At 38.1% G+C, this 27,678-nt stretch overlaps 1 protein-coding gene across 1 annotated transcript in view; it reads right to left on the bottom strand.

Moving 5' to 3' along the window:
- Positions 1-27,678, bottom strand: part of LOC134223034 (peroxidasin homolog) — a 491,869-nt gene that overhangs the window by 211,132 nt on the left and 253,059 nt on the right. The window contains exon 2 of the mRNA XM_062702172.1: positions 20,925-21,106. Within this exon, the coding sequence (XP_062558156.1) occupies positions 20,925-21,106 (182 nt within the window). The remainder of the gene's footprint in view (positions 1-20,924; positions 21,107-27,678) is intronic.

The following is a 27,678-nucleotide window of genomic DNA, read 5'->3' as shown; positions in this document are numbered from 1 at the left end:
GAAGCCCAAAACATGAAACAGGCATTAATTCGCGAACGAAAAACGGTTGACAAAGTAGGTCTATGTTCAATATCTGTTTAATGTTAAGTTACATAATTGTGCAATATGTTTCCAGTAATTTCCCTAGAAAAAGGCCAAATACATTCTGCCGAAAAGTCGGGTAATTTCAAAATCTAGACGTTTTGATTATCCTCAGACTGAGAAAGCCACATCCATGAGTAACTTTAATTCCAGTCGACAATTAACAATTTCTAAACAATTTTTTTTTTGTTTTTAACTAAAGGTAACCGCGCAGCTTCTTCCAAAGCTCTTTGGATGGCAAGTTGATATCCAAATGACTGTTATAATATTCTCGTTTTTCCTTAAAGATAAGAGTATTCGTTGCATTCCTCAGTCGTTTGAAAATTCTAAAATCATTATCGTTTTTAGTATATTTCCATTTTTTATACGCACGATAACGATTTATTTTTGTTTTTTAAATTTGAGGTTAAACCATACATTGCGTTGTCCAAAACGATTCCTACTGTTATAACCTTCCACACAATCCCAAAACCTCCGTGGCACCTATGAGAGGTCGTAGTTCTCTGCATCTTTCTTAAGTAGGTGTCCAACTAACCATCTTTCCCCTTCCTCAGCATTCGCAAAGACGTGGCCAGGACAGATCTCTACTATTGGAGAGTGCATTGCTTACATCTAAGAGTAAGTGATTAGTCCTAAATTAATATCTGTGGTAACGGATGAAAGTGATGCTACTCTTATACAATAGTCTTGGCTTGTACCACCTACGAATTTGTGCGAATTGCTCAATGCTAATGCTAATGCTAATGCTAAACCATACATTGCGTTGTCCTTCGATATGTCTTATTTTTCGTAAAGGAATGCATTGATCGTGTAGTGATTTAATATACTGGTTGAACAAATTGATTAGGAAGTCAGGGTTATCATTCATGTGCTCCAGTCTAATCTTTTGTACTTATCAATGTGGTTGGGATCGACATGTTTGTAGTCACGATAGTAAATTTCATGAGCTAAAGATATATTTGTGAGGTCAAGAGACATAAATATTAAATCACGATGAGAAATATTGGGAACACTGATCTGTACAAATTTAGGAATGTTCTCGATACTATTCGTAATAACCAAGTCAAGCTGAGAGCAGCCTTGCGAATGGAAAAATGTCGGCTCTTGTCCAACGTTTTTTTAAACCATGTTTCCAAAAACCGCTCAGTTTTCAAGCTTTTCCTGCAAAGGTTGGTGTTAAAACGTCTAGCAATAAAAATTCATCATAGTTATATAGAACCATATTCAATCATTTTTTCGTCTAAAACAGAGGAGCAATCCAAATCAGAATGATTGTAGAAGCAGCCTATTAGCAGTCGTTTATCCTGAATCACTAATTCTTAGAACATGAATTCGGTCGAATGGTCATTAATTATGACACAAGATGTTTCTATAATCTTGTATGTAAAACTCTTTTTCAAATAAATTAGCAAACCACCTCCTATTTGTTCAATCCGATCACTCCTTATTGTGTGGTAGCATGTAATTTAAACAGTGTTTGTATCGATCCTGTTATTTAACCTAGTTTTGTTCCACATGCATCATCGACTTTCGAAACATTCATAATCTGATTCAACTCGTCAAACTTTACTATATTTCTCGCACGCAAACTCTGCACAGTGAGATACAATACGAATATCTTCTCAGCCACGAATGCAGATCTCAAGACTATACCTGGTAAACAAATATTCGTAAGGGCGTCTAAACTACTTCGATCAGCCATAATCAATAGAAAAAATGTTCTAAAAAAATGCAAAGTATTGAAGCTAACTATAAACAAAAACATATTGAAAAGGAAACAAAAAAAAATTGATGCAAATAATAACTCAAAAGTGCTTATATGACATAACAGTCTTCTGATAATTTACATTAGCGACGTTCCGATATATCGGAATATCAATATTTTTGTTTCAATATCCGATATTTTTGTATCGATATTTTGCTTTCAATATATCGGTCATATCGATATTTTTGCTTTCGATATCGATATATTGAATCAGAACAAAGAAACACAAAAATAACAATTTCGTTGTATTTTGTGAAAGAAAATACTTAGAAATAAATCCGAAATGCAGCATTTTTAATGGTTTAGAGGATTTTTCTCGGTAGCGAGGATGGTGTGAGGTGTGCACTACCATTACAAATAGTTTTGGCAACTCGACACTTTGTAGGGACAACATCTGTCATGCCGCTGGTCCTTGAATCCTTAGGCGAATTCAATCATATATTTGACGTGTTCCTATAGGAACGATCATATATGATAAATTAGATAAATTAACTTAAAGCATTATAATCCTATATCCTATAGGAAGGTATTTGTGGAAATGGAAATATAGAAGAATTGAAAAACAAACAAAAATTTCCTTCAAAATAATGCCCCGTAGGAGTTAAAGAGAATTTCCTTAAAATATTTCTACGGGGTTTCAGATGAAAGTTTTGATTTTTTTTCTGATGTTCATTTTAAAGAATGCCTGTAAAAATCGAAGACAATTTCCTGCCGAAATTCAAGGGAGTTTTATGTGAAACAAAACGATAATTTCTCGTGAAAGTTTAAGAGAGTTTCCTTTTTTAGTTAAGCATATTTTAATGGATTTTCTGAAAGTTCTAAATTTCTTTTGAAAAATTAATTCAATATATTCTAAAAAAAATCATTTTCTAAATATAATATGATTTTCCGATATATCGATATTTTCATTCCAAAATATCGGTGATATTACGCATTGCAAGAGAAATTTGTAACCCTGGAAAATCCAAAGCGCCTGCAATGAATGTTTTCCAGGCTAGTGATCAAAGCAGCTAATGCTAGATTTGTGATGTTTTGTTTATATTTATAATTATGACATTCCAAGAAAATATGCATTACTGAACAAAAAACACATAATTCAATGAAATGTTGAAAAGATTTGAAATGTTGTGTGTCTCAGGGTTCAGCAGAATCACTGCGATTTGCGGCGGGATTTGACTGCGGGCTCTGGTACCCTTTGGCAAGGTGTTTCTGTATGTATCTGAAAACTGGTTCAACTAAAGCGATACCGTTTCGCTTAGAACCTAGCTCAGAACGCACTAGTCCAAATCTCGGTATTGGTGATCTCTCAACAGACCCGACACGAAGACTACTGGGGGATACAGTGACTATAATAACAGTGTCGTCAAGTCAAGAATTGGAACAGAATCGTCTGTCAGTTCCATACAAATGCGCGTTCCAAACGAGCAGGAGACCTGTCAAACGTGGCACATGACGTTACTCTTCTTGTAGGACTCTATTGGGGAAATGGAAGGACAACTCAGGTTCAATAGGCCGCCGATCAAACCAATTATTACGAACAGTGTAAGCGTTTTGGGACGAGTAATATGGAAGCATTCTTTCTAATTTGATATGAAGTCGAGGTTATGTAAAATATTCCATTGATTAGCTTCCCTAAGTAACTGATCCACTGAAAATTAAATTTCTGTGGAGAAAACATCAATAAAGAACTAAACTGCGGTGAAATTGATATTGATGTGAAGATTTTCGTAATACATTGGTGCCTCAAAGGATCAATCCTTTCCATTTCGGATTAGTTTACGGATTAGTTAATTGATCTTTCCATGTTTATGGGCACGCCATTCAAATGATTGGATTGCATGACAGTTGATTTGTTTTAATAATTTGAGCTAAATTCAACGCACACTATGCATGATTTGTTCTATGCGGGGATTGCCCTCTGCGCGTTATTTCCGCGGAGCTATCCAAATTTTTCTTTTTCTCCGTAATATCGATACTTTGATTTGGTTATCGTATCGAATCAAATATCGATATTTTGAAGTATCGGAACGTCCCTAATTTACATAGAAATATAAAACGATTTGATGTAAATTAAATTATATAAATAAAGGTAATCATCTAGTAGTACACATCTTCAGCCAGCAGTAGCCCAGTCAGCAACAACAATAGCAACAGTGTCGTAGCCAAGATGAATACACCACTAGGTGTTCCAATCTGCCAAATTCACGATTCAGCCATCTTGGATTTTAGTATTTTAGTTTATTTATGTTTTGCACCGAAAATTAATTTTTCACCCCCGCCTTCTTCTCGTCTATAAATTGAGCACATTGAAACTCCTAGCTGTGTATTCATCTTGGTCGTAGCTGCATCGAATCCGATGATAACTTTCAGGAGAGGGATGCATTGGATAACCGACAGGATGAATTGGACGGATAGAGAGCGCTTATTAGGAAAGGCATACAAACAGAAAGAAGTCAAGGGATGAACGAGGATGGATTGGAAGGAAAAGAGATGCTTTTAAGGTAATGTTGAACTATGTTGACTAATTGTTTCTCAGGCGATATGACTATCGGTTCGCCTCCCACGGGTCCTTTGACAAATATCTCTCCATTTTTCGAAAACACAGTGTTGAGCTTTCCTTCTCTTTTAGCGGAGAGAGTCTTCGCCTTGATTCCCCTTGCAAGTGCTGTAAGATTCTCATTGATGAAAATCCTATCGGTACATTGAAATCCAATCTGGTCCAGTGCAAGTGAACGCGTACTCAGGTACTTGCGGTAGAAATCACATCGTTGATTCGTTATCGCGAACTGCAGCAATATTTTGTAATTTTTACCCACATCCATTGGTAGCTTGGAGAGACGACGAATATCGACGAGGGGCACTGATGCATATCCGAGATGTTTGCACCACACATCGAAATAGGAGGACAAATTTTCGTCTTTAATATACGGAGTGCCGTCAAATCACTATCAAATCATTAGTGTTCTGGCAACTAAAGAGTGCTGCAGCATTAGCCTGTATCGATTCCTTGTTAGTGTAAACGGTCTTGACAAGATCACCTATCGACTTTTCAAATTGAGTGCGCATATGATCCACCTCGGTTTTGATATCAGCTTTTACACTCTGCATCTGCTCATCAATTTTGGTCACCAGTACTTCCTTCGTATAGTCGAGTTTGGAAAAAATCCACTAAGCCAGTTCGGATACAGACATATCCTCACTGTTGCGGACAGCATCCTCTGGCTTGTTACGTCTGCTGCTTAGATCTCTCCTGGTACTCATTTCACGGAATTTCACCGCCACCGCCGATTCGTACAGTTTAACAAATGGTGGAGATTGATAGCATCAATCAACGCAGGGGAATAGACCACTTATTGTTAGATAATGACCAGATTTGTCTTCAAATCACACTTTTGACGGGTATATTGGCACTTATACAACGGTTAACGACTGCACTACGGATTTCTGGAGAATTACATTAGGAACTTTCGAGTATATTCCCGCCAGCACTACGTTACTACAACTGCTCCATACGACAGTGTTTCTCATCGTATTCACTTAAAGTTAAGCGTACGAGAGCCTCGCCTATTTATGATCATTATTCGAATCCTAAACAGTCCTTTTCAGTACTATCAATTATAATTCCAAAAGAGTTCTCAACCGCTGAACATCGTCCCCCAGTGTTACAGAACTATCCGGTTCTGTATGTATTGTTATGGTTCTGAAAAGGTTCGAATTACATATATTCAATTACGCGTTTTCCGATGAGTAAGATCGGACAAACAAAAATCTGAATCTTGCGTGAAAATTTCGCTGATAATTTTCCTCCAATTATTCGCTGCAGACGCCACCAATGCAAATACATCTTCCGCTGAGAACGGTGATTGTTTTGTGCTGCTGAAGTCAACGGCAAAAATGAATTTCCGCTAGAATCGCTATCAATGCGAATCTACTTTTTGCAGTCATTTGCAGTCATCTCTGCAAATGTCACCTATGCTAATAATCTTTACGCAGGATACACCGCCGATAAACGTCACTAATATCACAGAGATATTTACGATCGAAAAATCACCTTCGATGAATTTTTCACATTGATTCATCAAGAAACCTTGAACAGCTGGCAACAGAAATGGACAAATGGGGAGTTGGGTAGATGGCTGTATTCAATTCGCCTGTAGGTGTCGAAGCGTCCATGGTTAAAAAAATTTAATATGGGACGAGTCTTCATTCGAACCATCAGTCATCTAATGTCCAATCACTACACTTTAAATGCACATCTTTTTAGAGTGCTCTCGGAAGACAATCTCTGTGTTTGCGGCGAGGATTATCAGGACATCGATCATGTCGCACAGAGAAAAAATAAATTGTGTTTTTAAAAATATTGTACTTTTATTTTAAAAGTAGATCAGTTTTGGTATTTTCGAGTAGCGAAACTTCCGCTTCCTGAAGAAAATTTAGTATTTTAGCTCGAACTCAAACTATAGTTTTCTTCCGTATTCAAAACGGCAGCCGCATCAAAACATCAAAACTTCTCCAATGTGCAGTTCCTTCCTCCGTAAGAAAAGGTAAGTCAACATAAAAAACAAAAACGGGCCTTCGACGTGATTGATTAATAACGGATTTCCCAATCGAATAATCTTATATTTTTATTGTCTCAACAGTTACTCCAAACCCTCACTGGCACTCCCATTCTAACTTTCGGTCTTGTATTGATCGTTGAATGCTAGTATTTTTGCTAGTATGGAACTCCATTTATGGTAAGACTACACTTTCACTAGTTTTAAAATCAGCAGTAATTGATAAGTAATATATTTTTCAGCTCCGGAACAAGTTTCCCATCACTTGCCTGAAACGGTGGTAGGAAAGGCGTGGGGAAAGGCGAGGGGGATGGCTCATCGGATTTCATTACTAACAGCAACAGCACCAAACCAAAAAACATACCGGAGCGCAAGCCGGAGCGTAAAGGTTGAAGCTATCCATTGAACCTGCTGCGAGGTGCCGAGTATCAACGTTTTCATTGGGACTCAAGGAATCGTCTACCTTTTACGGCATATGTTACCACTGTTACCGCAGGAGCACCGGACATTCTTTATTTGTTAAGGTAAAAATTTGATCAGTAGGAATGTAGATGCTATCTTGTTTGAATTCCGTTTACGACTATCTTAGGGCCGATGCCCACGTAGCGGTTTTTCAAGCTGCGTGCACGTAGCGTAAAAAACCGCTACATGGACATCGGCCCTTAAGCAATCTGCTTAAGATAATCATAAACGGTTCTTATTGCTTGCTCCCCGAAGTACTGATCACGATCGATTAAATTTGCTATTATTATATTATCTTTTAGGTGATCCAGGTGAAAGTGTGAGGTAAAACCGCCGATACGACGCAAACGATATTCACTAATTCGATTAAGACTACCAAATGCAATCGAGATGAATCCAAACTACGGTCCTGCATACCGGCACAAGGACAACACAAAAATGGAACGGAACTAGCTCGATGCAATCGGTGCAGGAAGTAACTTTTAAAGGAGAAGCGTGGCTGCCCGGTAGAAGAATGCACTTCAAGTTCCAAAAATGTGGCTGCGCTTTGTAGGATTTTTAATTTTTTTTCAATCATGTTTCATCTTACTTGCTATTTATTTTCAGGAGAAAACTCATAAATAAATATTTGTTTCAAATGCTTATTCATTGTTCGTGCAGTTCCATTTAATTTCGTTATACTTGAATTCAAGTATATTGAAATTAATTGGAACAGTGGATTCGTTTTATAAATTAAACATTTTTGATTGAAAAGAAAACTATTAACCCAAATATGCCCATAACTTTTGTTTTGAAAGCGACAATATTCAATCTGAATAGCGAAAAACACACTTAATTTTAAGAAGATAACTTGTAATTTGCTCATCGTAGGACAACAATTTTTTATTGGTAAATTTAACAGTCGATTACTTTCTACTGAAAATCACTAACTCAAATTCTTAATTTTACCTATGTTTCTTTTATTTCTACCAACGATTTTTTTTTGTGCGTGTGATATCGAGTACATGTCCCTGGTCAACCAATTTTTGAAAGTTGCTGATGTAAGACTGTAATCATTGTCTGCCCATTCCCTTGTCTGTCGTACCCCATTACGAATGTCTCCCTCTTGTTGTACATTTCAATGTCTGTCGTTAATCTCTTCCGTATGTCTTCCTCTCGTCGTTGTCTCCCAAAAAAAGTTTGTTTGTCCCGTTACAGATGTAAAAATGCGAGAAATGTCAACCTTGTGAACATCAGCATTGTAATTACCTAAGCACACTAAAATCCTTTCCTTTCCTGTTGTATTATTGTATTCCCTAACCTCGACTAAACCGCGAGTCTTTGGGTTCCCCAAAACTAACACTATATATAAGAATCGAGAAATGTATTGTTAAACTTGATTTCGGATCCGTAACGCTTCACGGAAAATGAGCCTTCCAAATAAACGAAAGATTAAAAAAAAATATCACAGCGAAGCCATTATCGGGTTTACCAGCAGTTTTGATGTAGTCGTAGCTGCGTTGCCGTTTCAGCTCGTGTCTAAATATTGATCAAGTGCGACATCTTACTTCTCACTCCTCATTTCTCACTTTTCGAATGACCTATTCGGCCAAATGTCCTATTCGACCAAATGTCCTATTCCGTCAAATGGCTTTCGGCCAGATGGATTTCGTTCGGCCAAACGGCTCTTCCCCGTTTTCTATAATAGTTGCTTGACTAAGTTATGCTGAAAAAAAAATATATATTCGTGGAAAGCATGCATGAGCTGAGTATAAAGCAATGATAAACGTTATCCCTCTATTGCACGGTGGCTAAAATCGTGTTTTTAGCGCGTTTATTTAAGTACATGTGATTTAGCGTAATGTCGGCTTCGAGACATTTTATCAGTGAGTCTATGCGCTTTTTTGCAGGTATTCAGCCTTATGATCAATCCCCCCAAAAGTGAAATGAAACGTTTTTTTGTTTCAACCTACACCATGCAAGGTATATGTTTTCGCGAGAGTTGTAGCTAATGTTATTCTAAAAAACTTTGACGAAGACATCAAGCTTTGAACATGCTCGACGTATTATAAGCATACAAGCATATGGAGACGCATGGTGCATTGGTTCATCAACTCCGTGTGATGGGAGATTGGTTTTTGCTGTGCATAGTAGGAAATAGTTTTCGATGGAACAATCCTTAGATTCTCTTACAACTCTACAGTTCAGGTTTTAATTTGAAGTTCATTACTTGTACTTTGATGTGCGTATGAGATTGACTGCCATAGCTTAGCCGTTGTCAAGTTGAAGTTAAATTAAATATTAGCATTAGCATTAGCATTAGCATTGAGCAATTCGCACAAATTCGTAGGTGGTACAAGCCAAGACTATTGTATGAGAGTAGCATCACTTTCATCCGTTACCATAGATAATGATTTGGGACTAATCACTATCTCTTAGGTGGAAGCAGTGCATTCTCCAATAGTCGAGATCTGTTCTAGCCACGTCCTTGCGAATGCTGAGGAAGAGGAAGGATGGTTAGTGTAGTACATATAGTGAAACACGTCTTCTTGCCTTCGTAGCGTAATCGATAATGGTTTATTGTGCTAACATCATTGATTGAAATAGTATAACCAGACTGCTTAGATTTGTATAGATTGCTAAGATCCTACAGTTAGTTGAACACCTACGTAAGAAAGATGCAGAGAACTCTACGACCTCTCATAGGTGCCACGGGAGGTTTTGGGATTTTTTGGAGGTTATAACAGTAGGAATCGTTTTGGTAGAAGGTGAAACACAGAAAGAACTAAGATGGAAATACAAAGTAGTAATGGGACGAGCTTGGAATCGAACCCACGACCTCCTGCTTATAAGGCAGAAGCGGTAGCCACTAGACCACCGAGCTCGTTCAAGTTGAAGTTAAATTAAATATGACTAAAAAATCTAATAAAACTATTATAACTTTTTAAGCTTTCAAGTCGCAATAGCCAGCAAACGGCTTATTTTGATATTATCTGAAACTTTCTAGAACATCCAAAAAACGTAGAAATGGAAATATAAAAGATATGATGAAAAAAACATTTTTTAAGGAGTGGTCAGCATAAATGTAGAAAATCTCTAAAAGTAACGGAATTATAAGCTTGGTGCCTTTGACAAAGCTTTTCAAGAGATCTTTTGCTACAACTTTTATGAAGAATCAAACCTTAGGTATATGTTGGAAGTGGAAAAACTATTTTTTTCATCACAATCCTCCTAATTGATTAGTAAGCTGAATACCTCCAAAGAAACGCATTAACTTACTGATAAAATGTCACCATTGCGCTAAATTGCATAATAAAAGTACTATTGGTACTATAAACACGATTTAGCACTAGATTCATGATTTGCCCAGTGAAAAGCAATGAATAATGTGTTTTCTTCTTAAAAATGCATCTATTGGGTTGCGTTTGCCCGGCTCAAGGCAATACCGTGGGGGACCGAAATCCGTACAGCACCGAATTCCGTCCACTTCGTGGGATATCACTAAACTACAGGGGGTTCAAGGGAATACATTTATAAATCATTTATCTTATCCCTATATTATGCTTGACAGTTAGCTTTAAGGCCGTTGAAATGAAAAATATTCTCTGAAATTGAAATATCACAATTGAAAAACAATTCGGCACCATTTTGTTGTGATCTGGATACAATTGTATGGAAAGTGACTGTGTTTAAATTGCAAATGAAGATCAGCAGAATAAAAATCAAAGGGATCGTTTTTCAAGATGCGTATTGAACTATTTACAGTGGTAGCCTGGTCAATCGGTCTGCTTTAAATTAAATATTTAGTTAGAAAATAGCTGTACGGATTATGATCCTATGATTCGAAATCCGTTCACGGTGGATCATAATTTTCTTTGTTTCCAGTGCAATACAGTGGAGCACATCAAAAATAGAGGCCTCGGGCACCTGTTTCAATAACGAACATTCTATTTAAATTCAATTCATTTTTTCTAGAGCCTTTTTACTAAAATTAAGTACTTAGGTGTACGGACTTCGATGCACCATGGTAGTGGATGTAATTCCTTCTTGAAATGTAGGCGTTAGCTCGAAATATGGCAATGGAGCATATGATCCCTTCTTTGGAAGTAGGTATTTGTCCAGATTAAAGCAATGGCGGATGTAATCGCCTGTTTAAAAGAAGGCCTTTGCCCGGTTTATAATAATGGTGGATGTTATCCTTTGTTAAAAGCAGGCGCATACTCGGATCAAGACAATGCTAGATACGAACCCTTCTTTAATTAAGACCATGGTGAATGTGATCCTTTCTAAAAAGTAGGCACTTCCCAGATTAAGGCAGTAGTAGATGTGGTCCCTTCTTTAAAAGTTGACGCTTGTGCATATGAGGGAAATAGTGAATGTGAGCCCTTCTTTAACAGTAAGCGTTTTTCCGGATTAAGGCAATGGTGGATGAGATTCCTTCTTTCAAAGCAGGCGCTTGCCCGGTTAAGGACAATGATGGATTTAAACCAGTGATCCCCAAAGTGCGGCCCGCGGGCCGCATGCGGCCCTTGAAGCCTTTTGCTGCGGCCCGTGAAGGACTTCAGAATATACACTTCATGTGGCCCGTTGATACCCATTAGATGTTACCAAATGCTTTTCATCATGCCCAATTGTTTGTGCTTTTCAGGGAATCTGGCAAGTTCACATCATTATGATGTTTAAGAATCATTCATCATTCATCACTTCATATGTTACGTAGGACAACAATAAACAACTGTGATGGAATTGCCCCGGGCTATGAAAATATTTTTTTTCCACATATTCAAACGAACAAAATGTTGATCGAAGTATGTCACGGACTGACTTGCGGGTCCTACCCAATATAAGAACATCGGATCTTTTATGTCTACTAAAGGCAGATCAAATTAAGAAGGAAGGAGCGATGCTATTCGTTAAGACTGAAGATTTGGTCACATCAATCCTGTTCCATTGTACTTATGCTAGTACTCCACTATAGCAGAACGTATCTCCTGAGCTTACGATCTGATACCGATGAGTTTGTCAAAAAGGTTTCTCGTTTTTGGTTTTTGAGACTATGACGAAAAGACGAAAATACCTGCTTTAACCCTATACAGGTTCGTAAAAAATGACCCTGTTCCAAACACATCTGAATTTGTTTTAGGCATTTATCATATAACTAAGCATTGCTAGAGCTTAGAAGCATCGCATTGTAGAATTGCTTAATGTGAGCGTCAATGTTCATGTTGTGATGCGATATGGGAAAGAAAGAGTTTGGCAAATTTTCCAAAAAATCTGAATAATTTCAACGTATAAGGTTACAAAATCCACGCTCTCAATCCCAATCCATTCTAAATCATCTACAAATATTTATAGTTGACATAAACTGGTAAACCAAATTACGCTTCAAAGCAAGCTGCTCGTACACAATTTTAGCAAATGTGTAGGTGATATTATGATCTACTAGCAGACCCGACGAACTTCGTTTCGCCTAAAATTGATTTATTTTCTGAGCAATTCTCGAGTTATGAAGAAATTTATGTATCATTTGTATGGGAGCCCCCCTTTACAAAGGGGGTAGGGGTCTCGAACCATCTTAAGAACCTTCCCCGGCCCCAAAAACCTCTGCATACAAATTTTCACGCCGATCGGTTCAGTATTTTCGGAGTCTATAATGTTCCGACAGACAGAAATTCATTTTTATGTATATAGATTTTCTGGCTATTTTTTGGCTGAGTCAACTAAAAATGAACTGAGTATCCAGACATGAAAAGTCGATCCTCTCTCCTACTAAATTATACTTCGTCTAAGTAAATTTCGTGACTACCAATTATGAAATCCCTTTGATTCTTAGATTCTCGTGCCAAGTCCACTACCTTAAAAGTATCTGTCAGTATCAAATAAAAGTCAGCTACCAGAATAAAACTCGTAGAATAAAATGTGCTTACTAGTATGTTATTTGAAGAAGATTCATCGCAACAAGTTTTATTCAAATGTGAAACAGGTGTATTAAAAAAAAGTTTTATTAAGCTTAAAAATTCTACATGAAACACAAATCAAATATTGCATATGTAATGCGGCCCGCTTCAGCAGTTCAAAATTGCTATGAGGCCTTTAATTGTAAGCATGCTGGGGACCACTGATTTAAACCCTTCTTAAAAAGTGGACGTTTGCCCAAAATAAGGTACATTGGATTCTACTCAAGCGTTGCGATTTGCCATGTACTGTACATAGCCGCAGCTTGCTACTGTTTTTTGCCTTTCGCGTATACTAAGTATACGTAAAGTGGACAAAGGATAACATCCACCTTTATTATAAACCGGGCAAAGGCTTACTTTTTCAAACGGTGTCAATTCGACCAATGACGACGGTAATTGGTTCTGGAGGCCTCACCTCAGTATTTCTTGTGAAACTTTGCGTTCAATTACATGTACTTTTCTATGTTCTGGAGGAATCTGTTCTTACGTTTTGATACGCCATCCTGTTGTGGGTAATACTCTCGCTCATAAAACTCTTTCAGCTTCTCCTTCAACCCCATTATCTGAACATATTGCATCGGCCGCTCGACCAAATTGATTTTTCACAAGCGATAGGGTAGTGAGCTAATTCCCGTCGTAGTAGGTAGTGCTTGGTTTTCAAATCTAATTTATACGCCAACCCAACTACTTACTCTAACTAAGTTGTATGTAACACGTATTTTAGAGTTCCTAGTTTTCATTGTGTACTATTAGCGCATTGAACAAATCATAGTTTATTGAGAATCGGCAATCAAAAATACCCTTCAAATTTTTCAAATTTGTCTTATGAAAATCTGTTTACGTCCATGAGAATTTTCATTCGTCCAGTCTAAAACTCGATGGATTGCTGTCAAATAAATCTGTTGGTATTGGTGTGCGATTTCTACAAGTACACCAAATTAGTTTTTATGCGGTATCATACCGTGTTAAATAAAAATAACATAAATTCAATTAATATTGGCCTGTTCTGAATATGATATGTGTACATTGTGAAACATTGAATAGAATATGTGTACGGAGGATGTTCGCGGCTATCCAAGAAATACCTGAAGTGGAGGTCTTCAGGTCTACACGCGTAACCAATGATCTACAGGCCTGTTTTGTGTACCCATTGTAGTACATATAACATATATATGTTATGTACCCATTGTAGTACATATAACAGAATCGGCGTATGGAAGACGTTCGCGGTTATCCAATAAATACCGGAAGTGAAAGCCTTCAGATCTACACGCCCAACCAATGATCTACAGGCCTATTTTGTAAATGTAATGTACCCATTGTGGTACATATAACAGAATATGCGTATCGAAGACGTTCGCGGTTATCCAAGAAATACCAGAAGTGGAGGTCTTCAGATCTACACGCGTAACCAATGATCTACAGGCCTGTTTTGTAAATGTAATGTACCCATTGTAGTACATATAACAGAATCTGCTTATGGAAGACGTTCGCGGTTATCCAAGAAATACCTGAAGTGCATGCCTTCAGATCTACACGCGTAACCAATGATCTACAGGCCTGTTTTGTAAATGTAATATATCCATTGTGGTACATATGATATAATCTGCGTATGGAAGATCTTCACGGTTATCCAAGAAATACCTGAAGTTAAGACCTTTAGGTCTACACGCGTATCCAATGATCTACAGGCCTGTTTTGTTCATGTAATGTACCCATTGTAGTACATATAACAGAATATGCCTATCGAAGACGTTCGCGCTTATCCAAGAAATACCTGAAGTGCATGCCTTCAGATCTACACGCGTAACCAATGATCTACAGGCCTGTTTTGTAAATGTAATATACCCATTGTGGTACATATGATAGAATCTGCGTATGGAAGATCTTCACGGTTATCCAAGAAATCCCTGAAGTGAAGGCCTTCAGGTCTACACGCGTTACCAATGATCTACAGGCCTGTTTTGTAAATGTAATATATCCATTGGGGTACATATGATAGAATCTGCGTATGGAAGATCTTCACGGTTATCCAAGAAAACCGTGAAGTGAAGGCCTTCAGGTCTACACGCGTAACTAATGATCTACAGGCCTGTTTTGTTAATGTAATGTATCCATTGTAGTACATATAACATAATCTGCGTATCGAAGACGTTTGCGGTTATCCAAGAAATACCTGAAGTGCATGCCTTCAGATCTACGTGCGTAACCAATGATCTACAGGCCTGTTTTGTAAATGTAATATACCCATTGTGGTACATATGATAGAATCTGCGTATGGAAGATCTTCACGGTTATCCAAGAAATCCCTGAAGTGAAGGCCTTCAGGTTTACACGCGTAACCAATGACCTACAGGTCTGTTTTTTAAATGTTATGTACCCATTGTAGTACATAAAACAGAATCTGCGTATCGAAGACGTTCGCGGATATCCAAGAAATACCTGAAGTCGAGGTGTTCAGATCTACGCGTGTAACCAATGTTCTACAGGCCTGTTTTGTAAATGCAATATACCCATTAGAGTGGCCCAGCCTAGTATGGGGAGAAAAAAAAGTCGTCGGATTCTACGGGGCACCCTCCAGGATTTTGCCTTTGGGTAAGAAAAAACATTCTCTGAAAATTTCAGCCTGATCGGTCATTGCATAAGCTGGCGCAATTGATTTGAAGTTAATATGAGAATTTCAGTCGAAATATGGGAAAATACACCTCTGTTACTATTTCGTACAGGAAATTGGATGGAAGAGCCGATTGAGCCCAGATTTGCAGGAAATGAAGTTAACATTCCATGAACAACTCGACATAAAATTCTTGTATTACTAAATAAACTTTAAATCAGTTTTGGCTGATTTATTTGGAGTTGGGTTGAGCACTTTGAAATTCATTAATTGCCATGAAAACATACGCATGCAATCAAAGGTGCCTGCGATGCGTGATTTCGCGCGCACTGAAACATAAGTAACTGCACGCGCGCCACAACACATATCGCAGCTACCTTCGATTACATGCGCTTGTTTTCAAGGCAATTAATGAATTTCAACGTGCCCAACCAAACTCCAAATAAATCAGCTAAAAACTAATTTAAAGTTTATTTAATCATAGTAGAATTTTATGTCGAATTGTTCATTGGCATGTCAACTTCATTTCCTGCAAATCTGGGCTCAATCGGGCTTTTCCATCCAATTTCCTGTACGAAATAGTAACAGAGGTGTATTTTCCCATATATTTCGGCTGAAACCCTCATATTAACTTCAAATCAATTGCGCCAGCTTATGCAATAACCGATCAGGCTGAAATTTTCAGAGAATGATTTTCTTACCCAAAGGCAAAATCCTGGGGTGCCCTGCAGAATCGGACGACTTTTGTATCCTGGGCCAGTCTAATACCCATGGTGGTACCTATGATAGAATCTGCGTATGGAAGATCTTCACGGTTATCCAAAAAAATCCCTGAAGTGAAGGCCTTCAGGTTTACACGCGTAACCAATGACCTACAGGTCTGTTTTTTAAATGTTATGTACCCATTGTAGTACATATAACAGAATCTGCGTGTCAAAGACGTTCGCGGTTATCCAAGAAATACCGGAAGTGAAGGCCATCCGATCTACACGCGTAACCAATGATCTACAGGCCTATTTTGTTAATGTAATGTACCCATTGTGGTACATATAACAGAATCTGCGTATGGAAGATCATTACGGTTATCCAAGAAATCCCTGAAGTGAAGGCCTCCAGGTCTACACGCGTAACCAATGATCTACAGGCCTATTTTGTAAATGTAATATATCCATTGTGGTACATATGATAGAATCAAATTTTTATAATCAGAAAATATTTGAAACCGGAAAATTGATCTTCAGTTACGCGTGTAGATCGAAAGGCCTTACTTCAGGGATTTCTTGGATGACCAAGAACATACGCAGTGAACGCATTCTGTTCTTTGTACTACAGAGAGCATGTACCATATTTGAAACCGGAAAATTGATCTTCAGTTACGCGTGTAGATCGGAAGGCCTTACTCCAGGAATTTCTTGGATGACCAAGAACATATGCAGTGAACGCATTCTGTTCTTTGTACTACAGAGAGCCTGTACCATATTTGAAACCGGAAAATTGATCTTCAGTTACGCGTGTAGATCGAAAGGCCTTACTCCAGGGATTTCTTGGATGACCAAGAACATATGCAGTGAATGCATTCTGTTCTTTGTACTACAGAGAGCATGTACCATATTTGAAACCGGAAAATTGATCTTCAGTTACGCGTGTAGATCGAAAGGCCTTACTTCAGGGATTTCTTGGATGACCAAGAACATATGCAGTGAACGCATTCTGTTCTTTGTACTATAGAGAGCATGTACCATATTTGAAACCGGAAAATTGATCTTCAGTTACGCGTGTAGATCGGAAGGCCTTACTCCAGGGATTTCTTGGATGACCAAGAACATATGCACTGAATGCATTCTGTTCTTTGGACCACAGAGAGCATGTACCATATTTGAAACCGGAAAATTGATCTTCAGTTACGCGTCTAGATCGAAAGGCCGTACTCCAGGGATTTCTTGAATGACCAAGAACATATGCACTGAATGCATTCTGTTCTTTGTACTACAGAGAGCATGTACCATATTTGAAACCGGAAAATTGATCTTCAGTTACGCGTGTAGATCGAAAGGCCGTAATCCAGGGATTTCTTGAATGACCAAGAACATATGCACTGAATGCATTCTGTTCTTTGGACCACAGAGAGCATGTACCATATTTGAAACCGGAAAATTGATCTTCAGTTACGCGTCTAGATCGAAAGGCCGTACTCCAGGGATTTCTTGGATGACCAAGAACATATGCAGTGAACGCATTCTGTTCTTTGTACTACAGAGAGCATGTACCATATTTGAAACCGGAAAATTGATCATCTACGTATTCTTTCTCTGTACCACAAGGAGCATGTACCATACTTAAAACAGGACTGGGAATCTTTGTTCCTGAGCTCAAGCCATTTCTTGGATAACTGGACGACTTATTTGTGACTTTATGCAGAATAACTATCATTTCGGTCAATTTTGAGAGTCAAATTTGAAAGTTTATTTCGGTTCCAGTTAACAAAAATTTCCTAGTGCAATCCCATTTCGACCGCATAAAAATGGTTTTGATTGTGCTGCCATTCAGTGCCTCAGCCTGTCAAACAACTAACACACATGCTTTACATGTACGTGGGTAGTGCTGCCATCAGATTTCTGTTATGAAATTATTTCTCCTGTTTCAAACTTTTGGAATAGTGGAAAATTTTAGTGTGAATGACGAGTGTGTATGAAAAATATTTATTTGGAAGACTTTTCTTTTATTACACTAGCGGAAAATAATTGAAAACCCCACTTTTATTGACTGCATGATGTATTATCAGATGTGTAACATAAGATTATTTCAGTTCAAACCGCCAGTTTGGCAACGCGTTTTTCGACTATAAACAAGGCGACGAAGAAAATAAATTTCAAACGCTCTAAAGTTTGAAAAAACAGATCATTTGAACGCCTTCCGGTAGTTATTTTCAATTAGTTTTCACTTCAGCAATAAACATTGCTTTTATTTAGTGCGCAGTGAGAAATTTATGTGAAAAAGTGCGGTGAAAATCAGTGAATTACGTTGATTTTGGTGACGGTGTTGCACGTCTTCTACAGCAGTGAACGAACTGGATTTTCCTTCGTCGCACGGATAACGTAGGAAATTATGCAAAAGTCAGAGCCGCAAAGTTAAATTTAACTGTATTTCAAGTAAGTAACACCGGAATGTAATTTAAATGAATGCAGATCGTAGTGCACACTTTTTCTATCTCGCCAGATGATTAGTTCATTATTTTAGTTTACGATTCGCGAGTATTTAGTGATTTAGAATTTGATATGACGAATGCTAGCGCCATGGACGAATTAGCGCATAACCCTACCTAACGCTTAATACCTACCACCCGCTGCGTTCGATTTTTGTCAGAGCAGGCAGCAGAGTAACGTCCGTAACCGTCAAAGAGGGTCATCAAGTACCAGCACCCTCCCGGCGTGACGGTCTGAGTGGAATGGCTTCACCTGACACCTGAGTTTAGTGCTATCCAATCGAATTCCAGCACGTTGTAGTTTTAACAGATACGTATTTCGACCTCAACTGAAGACAGCGTAACAGTTGAGGTCGAGATTCGTATATGTAAAAATTACAACGTGAAGGAGTTGAATGGAATAGTAGGTACTTAACTCGTTTTATGACAGGTGGTATTTTTCTATCAATTTCGATATAAATCAATGTTATTTGAATTTCATCTATTTTCACTTCAAAATAAATTCATCATTATTTCTATGATAAATGCGATTCATCCGAAAAGATTAAATAACGATAAATCTTTGCTTATAAATCTGATCATTGTTCTTTGCTGAAAGCATTATACGGCACCCGAAAGAAGTTTGCCTCGAGCGGCCATATCGCATCAATGATTAAAACCATCATAATAGAGGATGATGATGAATTCGCGCCTTTTAAATGGACAAACTACGGCACGCCTTTATAAGTGTTAGCCAGCCTCCAACCGACCTTGTGTCGATTAATTATTCACTTTTCAAATCCATCTTCCACCGTCATCAGTCATCGTTGGGGGACGCCCACACTTGAGCATTCCGAAAGTAGGTATGTTACAACAGACCCCCAAAGCTATGTCTCCTTTGCGCCCGAAACAGGTCCGAGATTATATGAGCAGTTTATTTGAGAAACTGCTTAAGTGACACTTTTGGAATAAAAAAAATTTACCTCCTGTACCACATCTTTTACAAAATAAGTTTTCTGAGAAAATGCCAAAGGAGTGCATTTTGATGAGCAACTTTAGAAAACTTACTAATTTAAAGAGTTCAAAACTTACAACTTACTGTTTTCTGGAAATTGATAAAAATGGACTTATGCTGTTCCGCAAACAAACGATTCGCAGTGTCTTCAGAGTCCAGTGTCGTCGACGACGACGACACACATAGAAAACACACAACCTCCGAAGATCGTTTTTTGTCCCTAAATCCGGGTTACTCCCAAAGGATTCCCCTCCGTTTGTCACTGGATAGCAACCCACCAGCCAACACCATCAAATCCGAAATGCATAATAAAATTCCTTGTCGCCTCCGGCCTCCTTTCGGAGAAGGCTGCAGCAAAAAACGAAGCTAATGTTTCATCGAACAAAGACCAGACGAGCAGCAATTCACTATTAGGAGAAGGGACCTTGACAACGAATTCATCCCGTGTGTTTGGTAATAATTCATGATCTGGGTTCGGAGTGTTCGGCAGACTAGAACGCGTGAGAAAAACGACAAAGCTTTGAAGCTTTTCGAAAGGGAAAGGGTCGAATTAGAAGCTTCTCCTGTCCCAGCAGCTACAGTGTTGTGAAACCAGCACGGAATTAGCTATTAAGGAAATTAAAAGGCTATGATTTATGACCCACTTTTGAGTCAACAGCTGTATTGATTCTCTTTTTCCTCGGATAAGGAGATGTACAAGAAAGTTTAAATCGGTGAGAAATCAAATCGTCATGAAGAGAATCAAACCTTCCTTCTCTTAAATAAATATTTCAAGTATTTATTCCAACCTATGAGTATTGAGAATAGTTATTTCTTTATTTGTTTCAAATTTATCTGTGACCTTCTTCGTAGACACACTCATGCAAAAAGGGTCGAGCCCTACAGCTAACAGACGAATCCGCCTATCCTCAGACAAACGTCTCCACCAAGTCATCTCAAATATTTGTTTTGCCCGTTCCGTTGGCGATGGCAAAATGCTAATGCAAAGCTCCACCCGTGATGCTGTTGTCCCCAATCAGCCGGCGCTTACACAAAATGTTTAACTGTTTAACACAGAAATTCGTGACAAACAGTTTAAGTAAACAGCCGAACGTTTACCATCATCATAATTGCCACAAAACGTCTAATGGTCACCGTCGTTATCAGCAACTGAATCAAGTTAATGCTGCTGCAAACAGCCAAGTGAGGTCGAATATAACTACTTCAGACACATGTGAGGCACTCGATATCCACTCGAGAAACATTAATCTCCTGATCCCATTCATAATTCATCCGCAAGAAACAGAAACGACCAGCGCAAAATACCACACTCACCATAACTCATGATGAAAACTAGCAGAAATATCACGAAACACGTCATCGATCTCATATTTTTCCTCATTTTCGGCCTTTTCTTCGCTTCCGTCGTCGTCGTCGTCGTCCTCGTCGTCGCCGTCGTTTCAGTAGTCGTTGCTCCACAGCGGAAGGGACTCCCGTTTGGTTCCGAATCGGATATCCTGCCAAGAACAAACGCGAGAAAAGAAAAAAAAAGCACACCATTAATGATGGGAATGAATTGCGCCCTGCAGCACACAGGTTGTGCGACCGGGTAGTGTTTGGTGGGCAAACCGAAATAAGAAGTCTTTTTCGGTAAAAGAAATTATCAATACAGTGAGGCTCCTCCTCTGGGATGCTCTGGAGGGGATTTAACGGGAAGATATATTTTATTAATGGTTGGAGAGAAATAGTGAAGTTAACTCCGATAAAATGACCCGCAAGTAATCTGAGGAGGCAACTAGAGTAATGCCTAGCAGTGATTTGGGTGTTGATGGAGTTGAGTATTCGACCGGTTTTGTCTGATAAGGATTTGCTTTACTCGGTTGTAGCTTTGTTATCAGAATATCTAATTATGGGTAATGACGGTTGATGAGGATTTGACAGGATGGCTAAAGCGGAGCATTATTAACTTATTCATTATGTAGCGTAGTTTAGCTATTTTCGAATAGGTGATTAGTATGTAGCAACCAAACGTGTACTGTGTGTCTTTAATCAGTTTAACTATAATCGAAATGATTCCATTTTGATCATTATCGGTAACAGTTCAATCAGTTTTGTCTTCCTCCTGCATAAAGTTTCGACTAGCAATTTATTCACTTCGACAATTGAGATGATTCCTGTGTACAATATTAAAGCATGGGCAAGGGCACTTTTCAGTTATAAGTTTCGAATAGCATAGCATAGCATAGCATATCTGACCGCACACTATCCTGGGTTGGCTGTCGATAGGGACGTTAGATGCGCCAGAAAAACAGCCTGGGGCTTGGCATGTTTTTCATTCAACGATCCCTTTGTTCAACACCTGGCCAGGTCCTTACGATCAGTGGGGATTTGGGTGGGAAGTGTTGATTAGATACCTACTTAAGAAGATGCGGAGAACTCGCGCGACCTTCATAGGTATCTGGAGTTGGAGTTTGGATGGGTTATTAAGGGGTGCTTTTCTTGGCGAAAAAGCGTAAATATTATATATTTATTGGTATTGGTATTGTAAAAGTGATGCTTTGTACTTGAATGTAATATGAATAAATAGATTTTGGCAATACAATTGCATTGATTTTCTGAATTTTCTGCAGCATATTTCTGAAATAATGAATTGTAGTAATATTAGACTTTGTAGTGTGATGCTGGTTCAGAATCTTCGTCAGCACCCAATGTTTCTAAAAGTGAAGATCAATAATTGTCATTTGGTTAGGTAAATCGTTTATGACAAGATGATTGCTTATAAATGTTTATGCGAGATTATTTAAAATATATGGAGCTTCGTGGTAATTTAAGAAAATCTATGGAAATATTAAGAATAAGTGTAGAAAAAACGTTGAAATTTATAAAAATCAATGGAGAGCAAATTGATCCTAGGTGCGAAACAAACTTCACCAGCAACACTTGGTTTAGCTGAAATAGGAAATATAAATATTTAGATTGGGATTACATTATTTGAAAAATAGATTACAGTGTCCCTGGCCAAAGGACCTCAGCTTCGAAAAATCATCTGGTGACGCTCCACTAATCGAGTCTAATTTATATCCGCGAAATGAGCATAGATAGTTGAATTAAAAAGTGCTTGAAAAAAATAAAATGATAAAATGTGAAGCATTTAATTATAAGGTTATGATAACTACGGATAAATGGAAATATCAAGTTATGAGAAAAAAAAATGGAAATATATAAATATATAAAATTATACATATCTGTGTAAATAAGACATAGAAAATATAAATTTATGTATAAAGGGGAATTTGAAAATATAAAAAAAAACTAAAACAGAAATTAAAAAGCGTATCCAATCCTTCCGATCTCAAACTTCTGTGCTGAACGAAACTGAACGCAAACAAAAATGCAAAATTTGCCGCTATGAAACGAGTAGATAGCGCCACCGTAGACCAGTTCCTTCAAAACCTCTCACATGTTAACCTACATATACAGTAGCGACTTTGTTTTGATGCGGTGAGTGCAAAATGAGTTTACCTAAAATAATCCATTAAACACATGACAAAAAACATCAAAACACCTGGTGGTTGGAATCAGAATTAAGAACGCTTGGAAAACTTTCAACGAATATGGCAGAAAGCTTTTGACGAAACGTTTGCAAATAGTCTGCAGTGTTGCTATAAAAACATAAAATCAGCTATTCAACGAATTACAAATAATAATTAAATAATAAATCAGAGTTTTATATGTTTGTAGAAAAATAGGTAAACAATTTGTTAATTGAAGAAATCGGAAGTATTCCATGCAATATGTAGTTGTTATTGTTAATGATAGGATAGTCACTATGGAACATCCTCACCGGTATTCATTTAATCCGTTTTCATTTTTGGCAACAAATGAGCTTTTTCGAACTAAAACTGAGAGCTTTTACGCTTCCAAAGCAAAAACTCTTCGTTGTGTTGAGGTTAATATGTTTCCATGTTTTGAATCTTCACTTATCACTTTAAAAATTCTTCTCAATAGCCCGTTTTCCGATCGAAATTCACTTCTACACCAATATATTTAGCACAAGGAAGTTGTTACTCAAAAAATTCTTAATATTTTCCACTTTCTACACTATTAAATTAAGTATTTTATGTTCAGCGCGTGAAACAAACACCCGACGGCAAGAAGTGCTCAACTTTTCAGTTATAAGTTTCGAATGCGTAAAATCTAGCTCTAACATTATCACGCTTAGTGTACTGTGTTTCCTTTGCATATAATCTTTATAATGGGTTTGGAACTAAGGCTCCCGGTAATCAAGCTGAATTGAAAAAAAAAAAACATTTTCGAATACTGCGTCTGTCGAGCCAACTTGTAGCGGTTTAATAAGATTCAAATAAAATTCTTCATCTACAAAGAACTAATGTTTACATTTTGACTGTTTCGATCTTTCCAAATGTTGGTCTGGAAATCATATACATAAGTCACTGCATAATGCTCAAAGTGTCAGTCTGATAAAACCGTACACAGCGTTATTATTATTAGGGCAATTATGGACGTATCATATAGATATTGTGGAAAAAGTAATTTTCATGCTGTTCAGAATCTATCACAACACTTATCTATAATTTCGAGGGAACAACGCTAGGAGTTGATACGTTGCTTGGCGCTCAGACACAGGCTACGTACATCGAGTGAGAACCGATAATGAGAGAATAATTCGACATTGTTGTTTCATAAGGCCGAAAGACGAAAACGTAAACATTGACTTCTTCTACTGATTTCATGAAGATCAGATACTTTTGGCGGTATTTTCCACTTACGTTCGGTAGGCGTGGAGCTCCACCAATTCCAAATAATTGTTAGCTGCGAGCGGTCCTAGTTGTTGAGGAATTTGCAGGAAAAAGCATTGTTTACGTTTGCGACATTCGCCCTTATGAAACAACAGCGTCAAATTATTGCTAGTGTAGCATGTGCATCACACATGTCATCGAACCAGGCTCAATTCCAGCAGCTCGCATTTGTTGCGTCATGCTGAGTATAATTCTAGACTCCGTAAGTCGAGTCGATGGCCCTTGCATTGTATATTCGCTTTCCCATGAAACTGTCATTTTGCAGAGTTATTGCTTTATGGCTGTATTCAGGCCGAGCTGTTTCCAAGCTACCCATCGCATGTCAGTGCTGACCATGTGGTCTTACTTTTACTATCTATCTTTCTCCCGATCAGTGCATTGATCACTGATTGGTTGACTTGTATCAAATGACTTCAGGTACTTCCAAAATGTGAGGGGCAAGATTTTTCTAAAATAAATATGAGAAAGGTCAGTTTACTTAATATCATCGGTAGATTCCTCACGACAAGCAAACATATTTATAGAACTGAGTGAGAAGGTGGCTCAAAAGTTTCCTAAATTAGATACGAAAAGTATAAGGATGATAGCTAGTTTTTTTTACTGATCACCAACCTAGTATTTGGTAAAAATTTGTTAAATTCGAACTTAAGGTGTTGTTTCAGCCAGCTAGAAAAGAAACTGCGAAGTATCTGCTCTGTGATTGTGCTGCTTTAATGAGGATCAGACACCGTGTATTAGGAAAAGGGCTTCTACAGCCCTATGAAGCCTGGCTTATACGACCCAGCAAAGTAAAAGACTTCATTAAGTATGTCGAGCCTAACTGGGATTGAAAGCGAAATCATACATTGCCCATCACACCTCAATAATGATGGGCAAATTGTATCGCTATAGAAATTTGGGCCATACCATAATACACTCAACCCTCTTTTTACGTCACTTATTGGGAGGACGTAAACCGAATGGGACTTAATTTATTGATCGTTGGTTACTTTCAAATACATTCACATGCGTCTTACATGAGGTATTGTAAGATCACTCCAAATTCAGGCATATGAGATGTTATAAGATCTTCAAATTGTCCTGGAGTTTGAATCAAATGCTCTACCGAATCAACCAAGGCATCCACGATGTCCCAAGCCGCGGCGTCAACCCAATTTCGTCTACTTAATATTGGTCTTTCACTAACATCTCAAATACAGGCATATTCGATGTTGTACGATCTCCAAATTGTCCTGGAATTTAAATCAAATGGTCTATCGAATCACCCAAAGCCTTCATGATGTCCCAAGTCGTGGTCTCTACTCAATCATGTACTCCGAAGATTTGTCTTTTCCTTGCGTTTCAAAACAAGACATATGAGGTGTTGAAGGATCTCCAAATTGTCCTGGAGTTTAAATCAAATGGTCTAATGAATCAATCAAGGCTTCCATGGTGCCCCCAACCGCGGTATCAACCCAATTATGTCCTCTGATTATTTGTCTTTCACTTACGTCTCAAATCCAGACATATGAGAAGTTTTAAGATCTCCAAATTGTCTTGGAGTTTGAATCAAATGGTCTACGGAATCAAACAAGGCTTTAGCGATGTCCCCGGCCGTGATGTTAATCCAATTTTGTCTCCTGAGTATTAGTATTTCATTTACGTCTCACACTTTGGCATGTAAGATGTTGTAAGAACTCCAAATTGTCCTGGAGTTTGAATCAAATAATCTACAAAATCAACCAAGGATTCTATAATGACTTCAGTCGGAGATTTGGAGATCTTACAACATCTCATATGTCTGGATTTGAGACGCAAGTGAAAGAAAAATACCCGGAAGACATAATTGGGTTGATACCGCGGCTAGGGACATCATGGAAGCCTTGGTCGATCTGGCAAACCATTTGATTCAAACTCCAGGACGATTGGGAGATGTTACTATATCTCATCATATGTGTGGATTTAAGACGCAAGTGGAAAAATATACGCGAGTGAACGACACATACTCGGAGGACATAATTGGGATGTTACCACGGCGGAGGACACCATGTAAGCTATTGCTGATTCGGTAGAGCATTTCATTCAAACTTCAAAAAAATATGGAGATCTTACAACAGCTCATATGACTGGATTTGAGACGCAAGTGAAAGGCAAATACTCGGAGGACATAATTGGGTTGTTACCGCCGCTGGGGACATCACGCAAACCTCAGTTGATTCGGTAGACCATTTGATTCAAACTCCAGAGCAATTTGGAGACCTTACAATATCTCATATGCCTAGATTTGAGATGCAAGTGAAAGACAAATACTTGGAGGACATAATTGGGTGGTTACCGTGGCTGGGGACTTCAGAAAAAAACTTGGTTGATTCGGTAGACCATTTGATTCAAACTCCAGGACAATTTGGAGATCTTAGAACAACTCATATGCCTACATTTAAGACGCAAGTGAAAGACAAATACTCGGAGGACATATTTGGGATGAAACCGCGGCTGAGGAGTCTAGGGAATTCTTGGATGACCAGGAAAAGAACGGCTGCTTAAGGCATATTGAGTTTGGTTTAATAGATCTTATAGGGCATGAACCATTTTGAAGGCAAATGATGAATATACAAAGCATCTACTTTGTTCTTTGGGTTTCTAAGTGTGCCTTCTTATAGGCTTAATTTTGGATGTCAATAATGTTTCAAATTCTTGTTACGTCACGTGCCGCAAAAAGGAGGCCGTAAAACGAAGTGACGTATAAAAAACTGCCGTAAAAAGAGGGTTGAGTGTATTCCGATAATTGGTAGTACAGTACAGTACAGTGGTGTACAGCCTCTTCAAAAAAAATTTCACGTCCTGTAAAGAATCCGAAATTCATACGTTTGTGTACTAAATTCATAACGGAAGAATTTCGGAAGCGTTTGCGGGCATCACATATATTTAATTAACTGTTAAGTATAATTATATTTAGTACTGGTCGAACCGGCAGACGTTGTCCTGCATAGTAGGTGCAAAATGCGCGTTCCATGCAAAATTTCCATACGAATCTTTATTTTACTTTTCCATGATTTACTCAAACCCACTCGTGATTTTCGCATGAGGAAGATCATATAAACCCATCGGAAACGTAAATGAACATATTTGCTGAAGGAATGGAGAAAATCCATCCAGCCGTTTTCGAGTTATGCGGATACGAACACAGACCATTTCATTTTTATTATATAGATAGAATAATACAGCGGTGCTCAACCTGGGGTACATGTACTCCTGAGGTACATTCGCTGGTCTCTAACAAATGCAAAAAT

This window comes from Armigeres subalbatus, chromosome 3, assembly GCF_024139115.2.
Source record: "Armigeres subalbatus isolate Guangzhou_Male chromosome 3, GZ_Asu_2, whole genome shotgun sequence".
Lineage (NCBI taxonomy): Eukaryota > Metazoa > Arthropoda > Insecta > Diptera > Culicidae > Armigeres > Armigeres subalbatus.
This window is presented reverse-complemented; position numbering and strand designations above follow the sequence as displayed.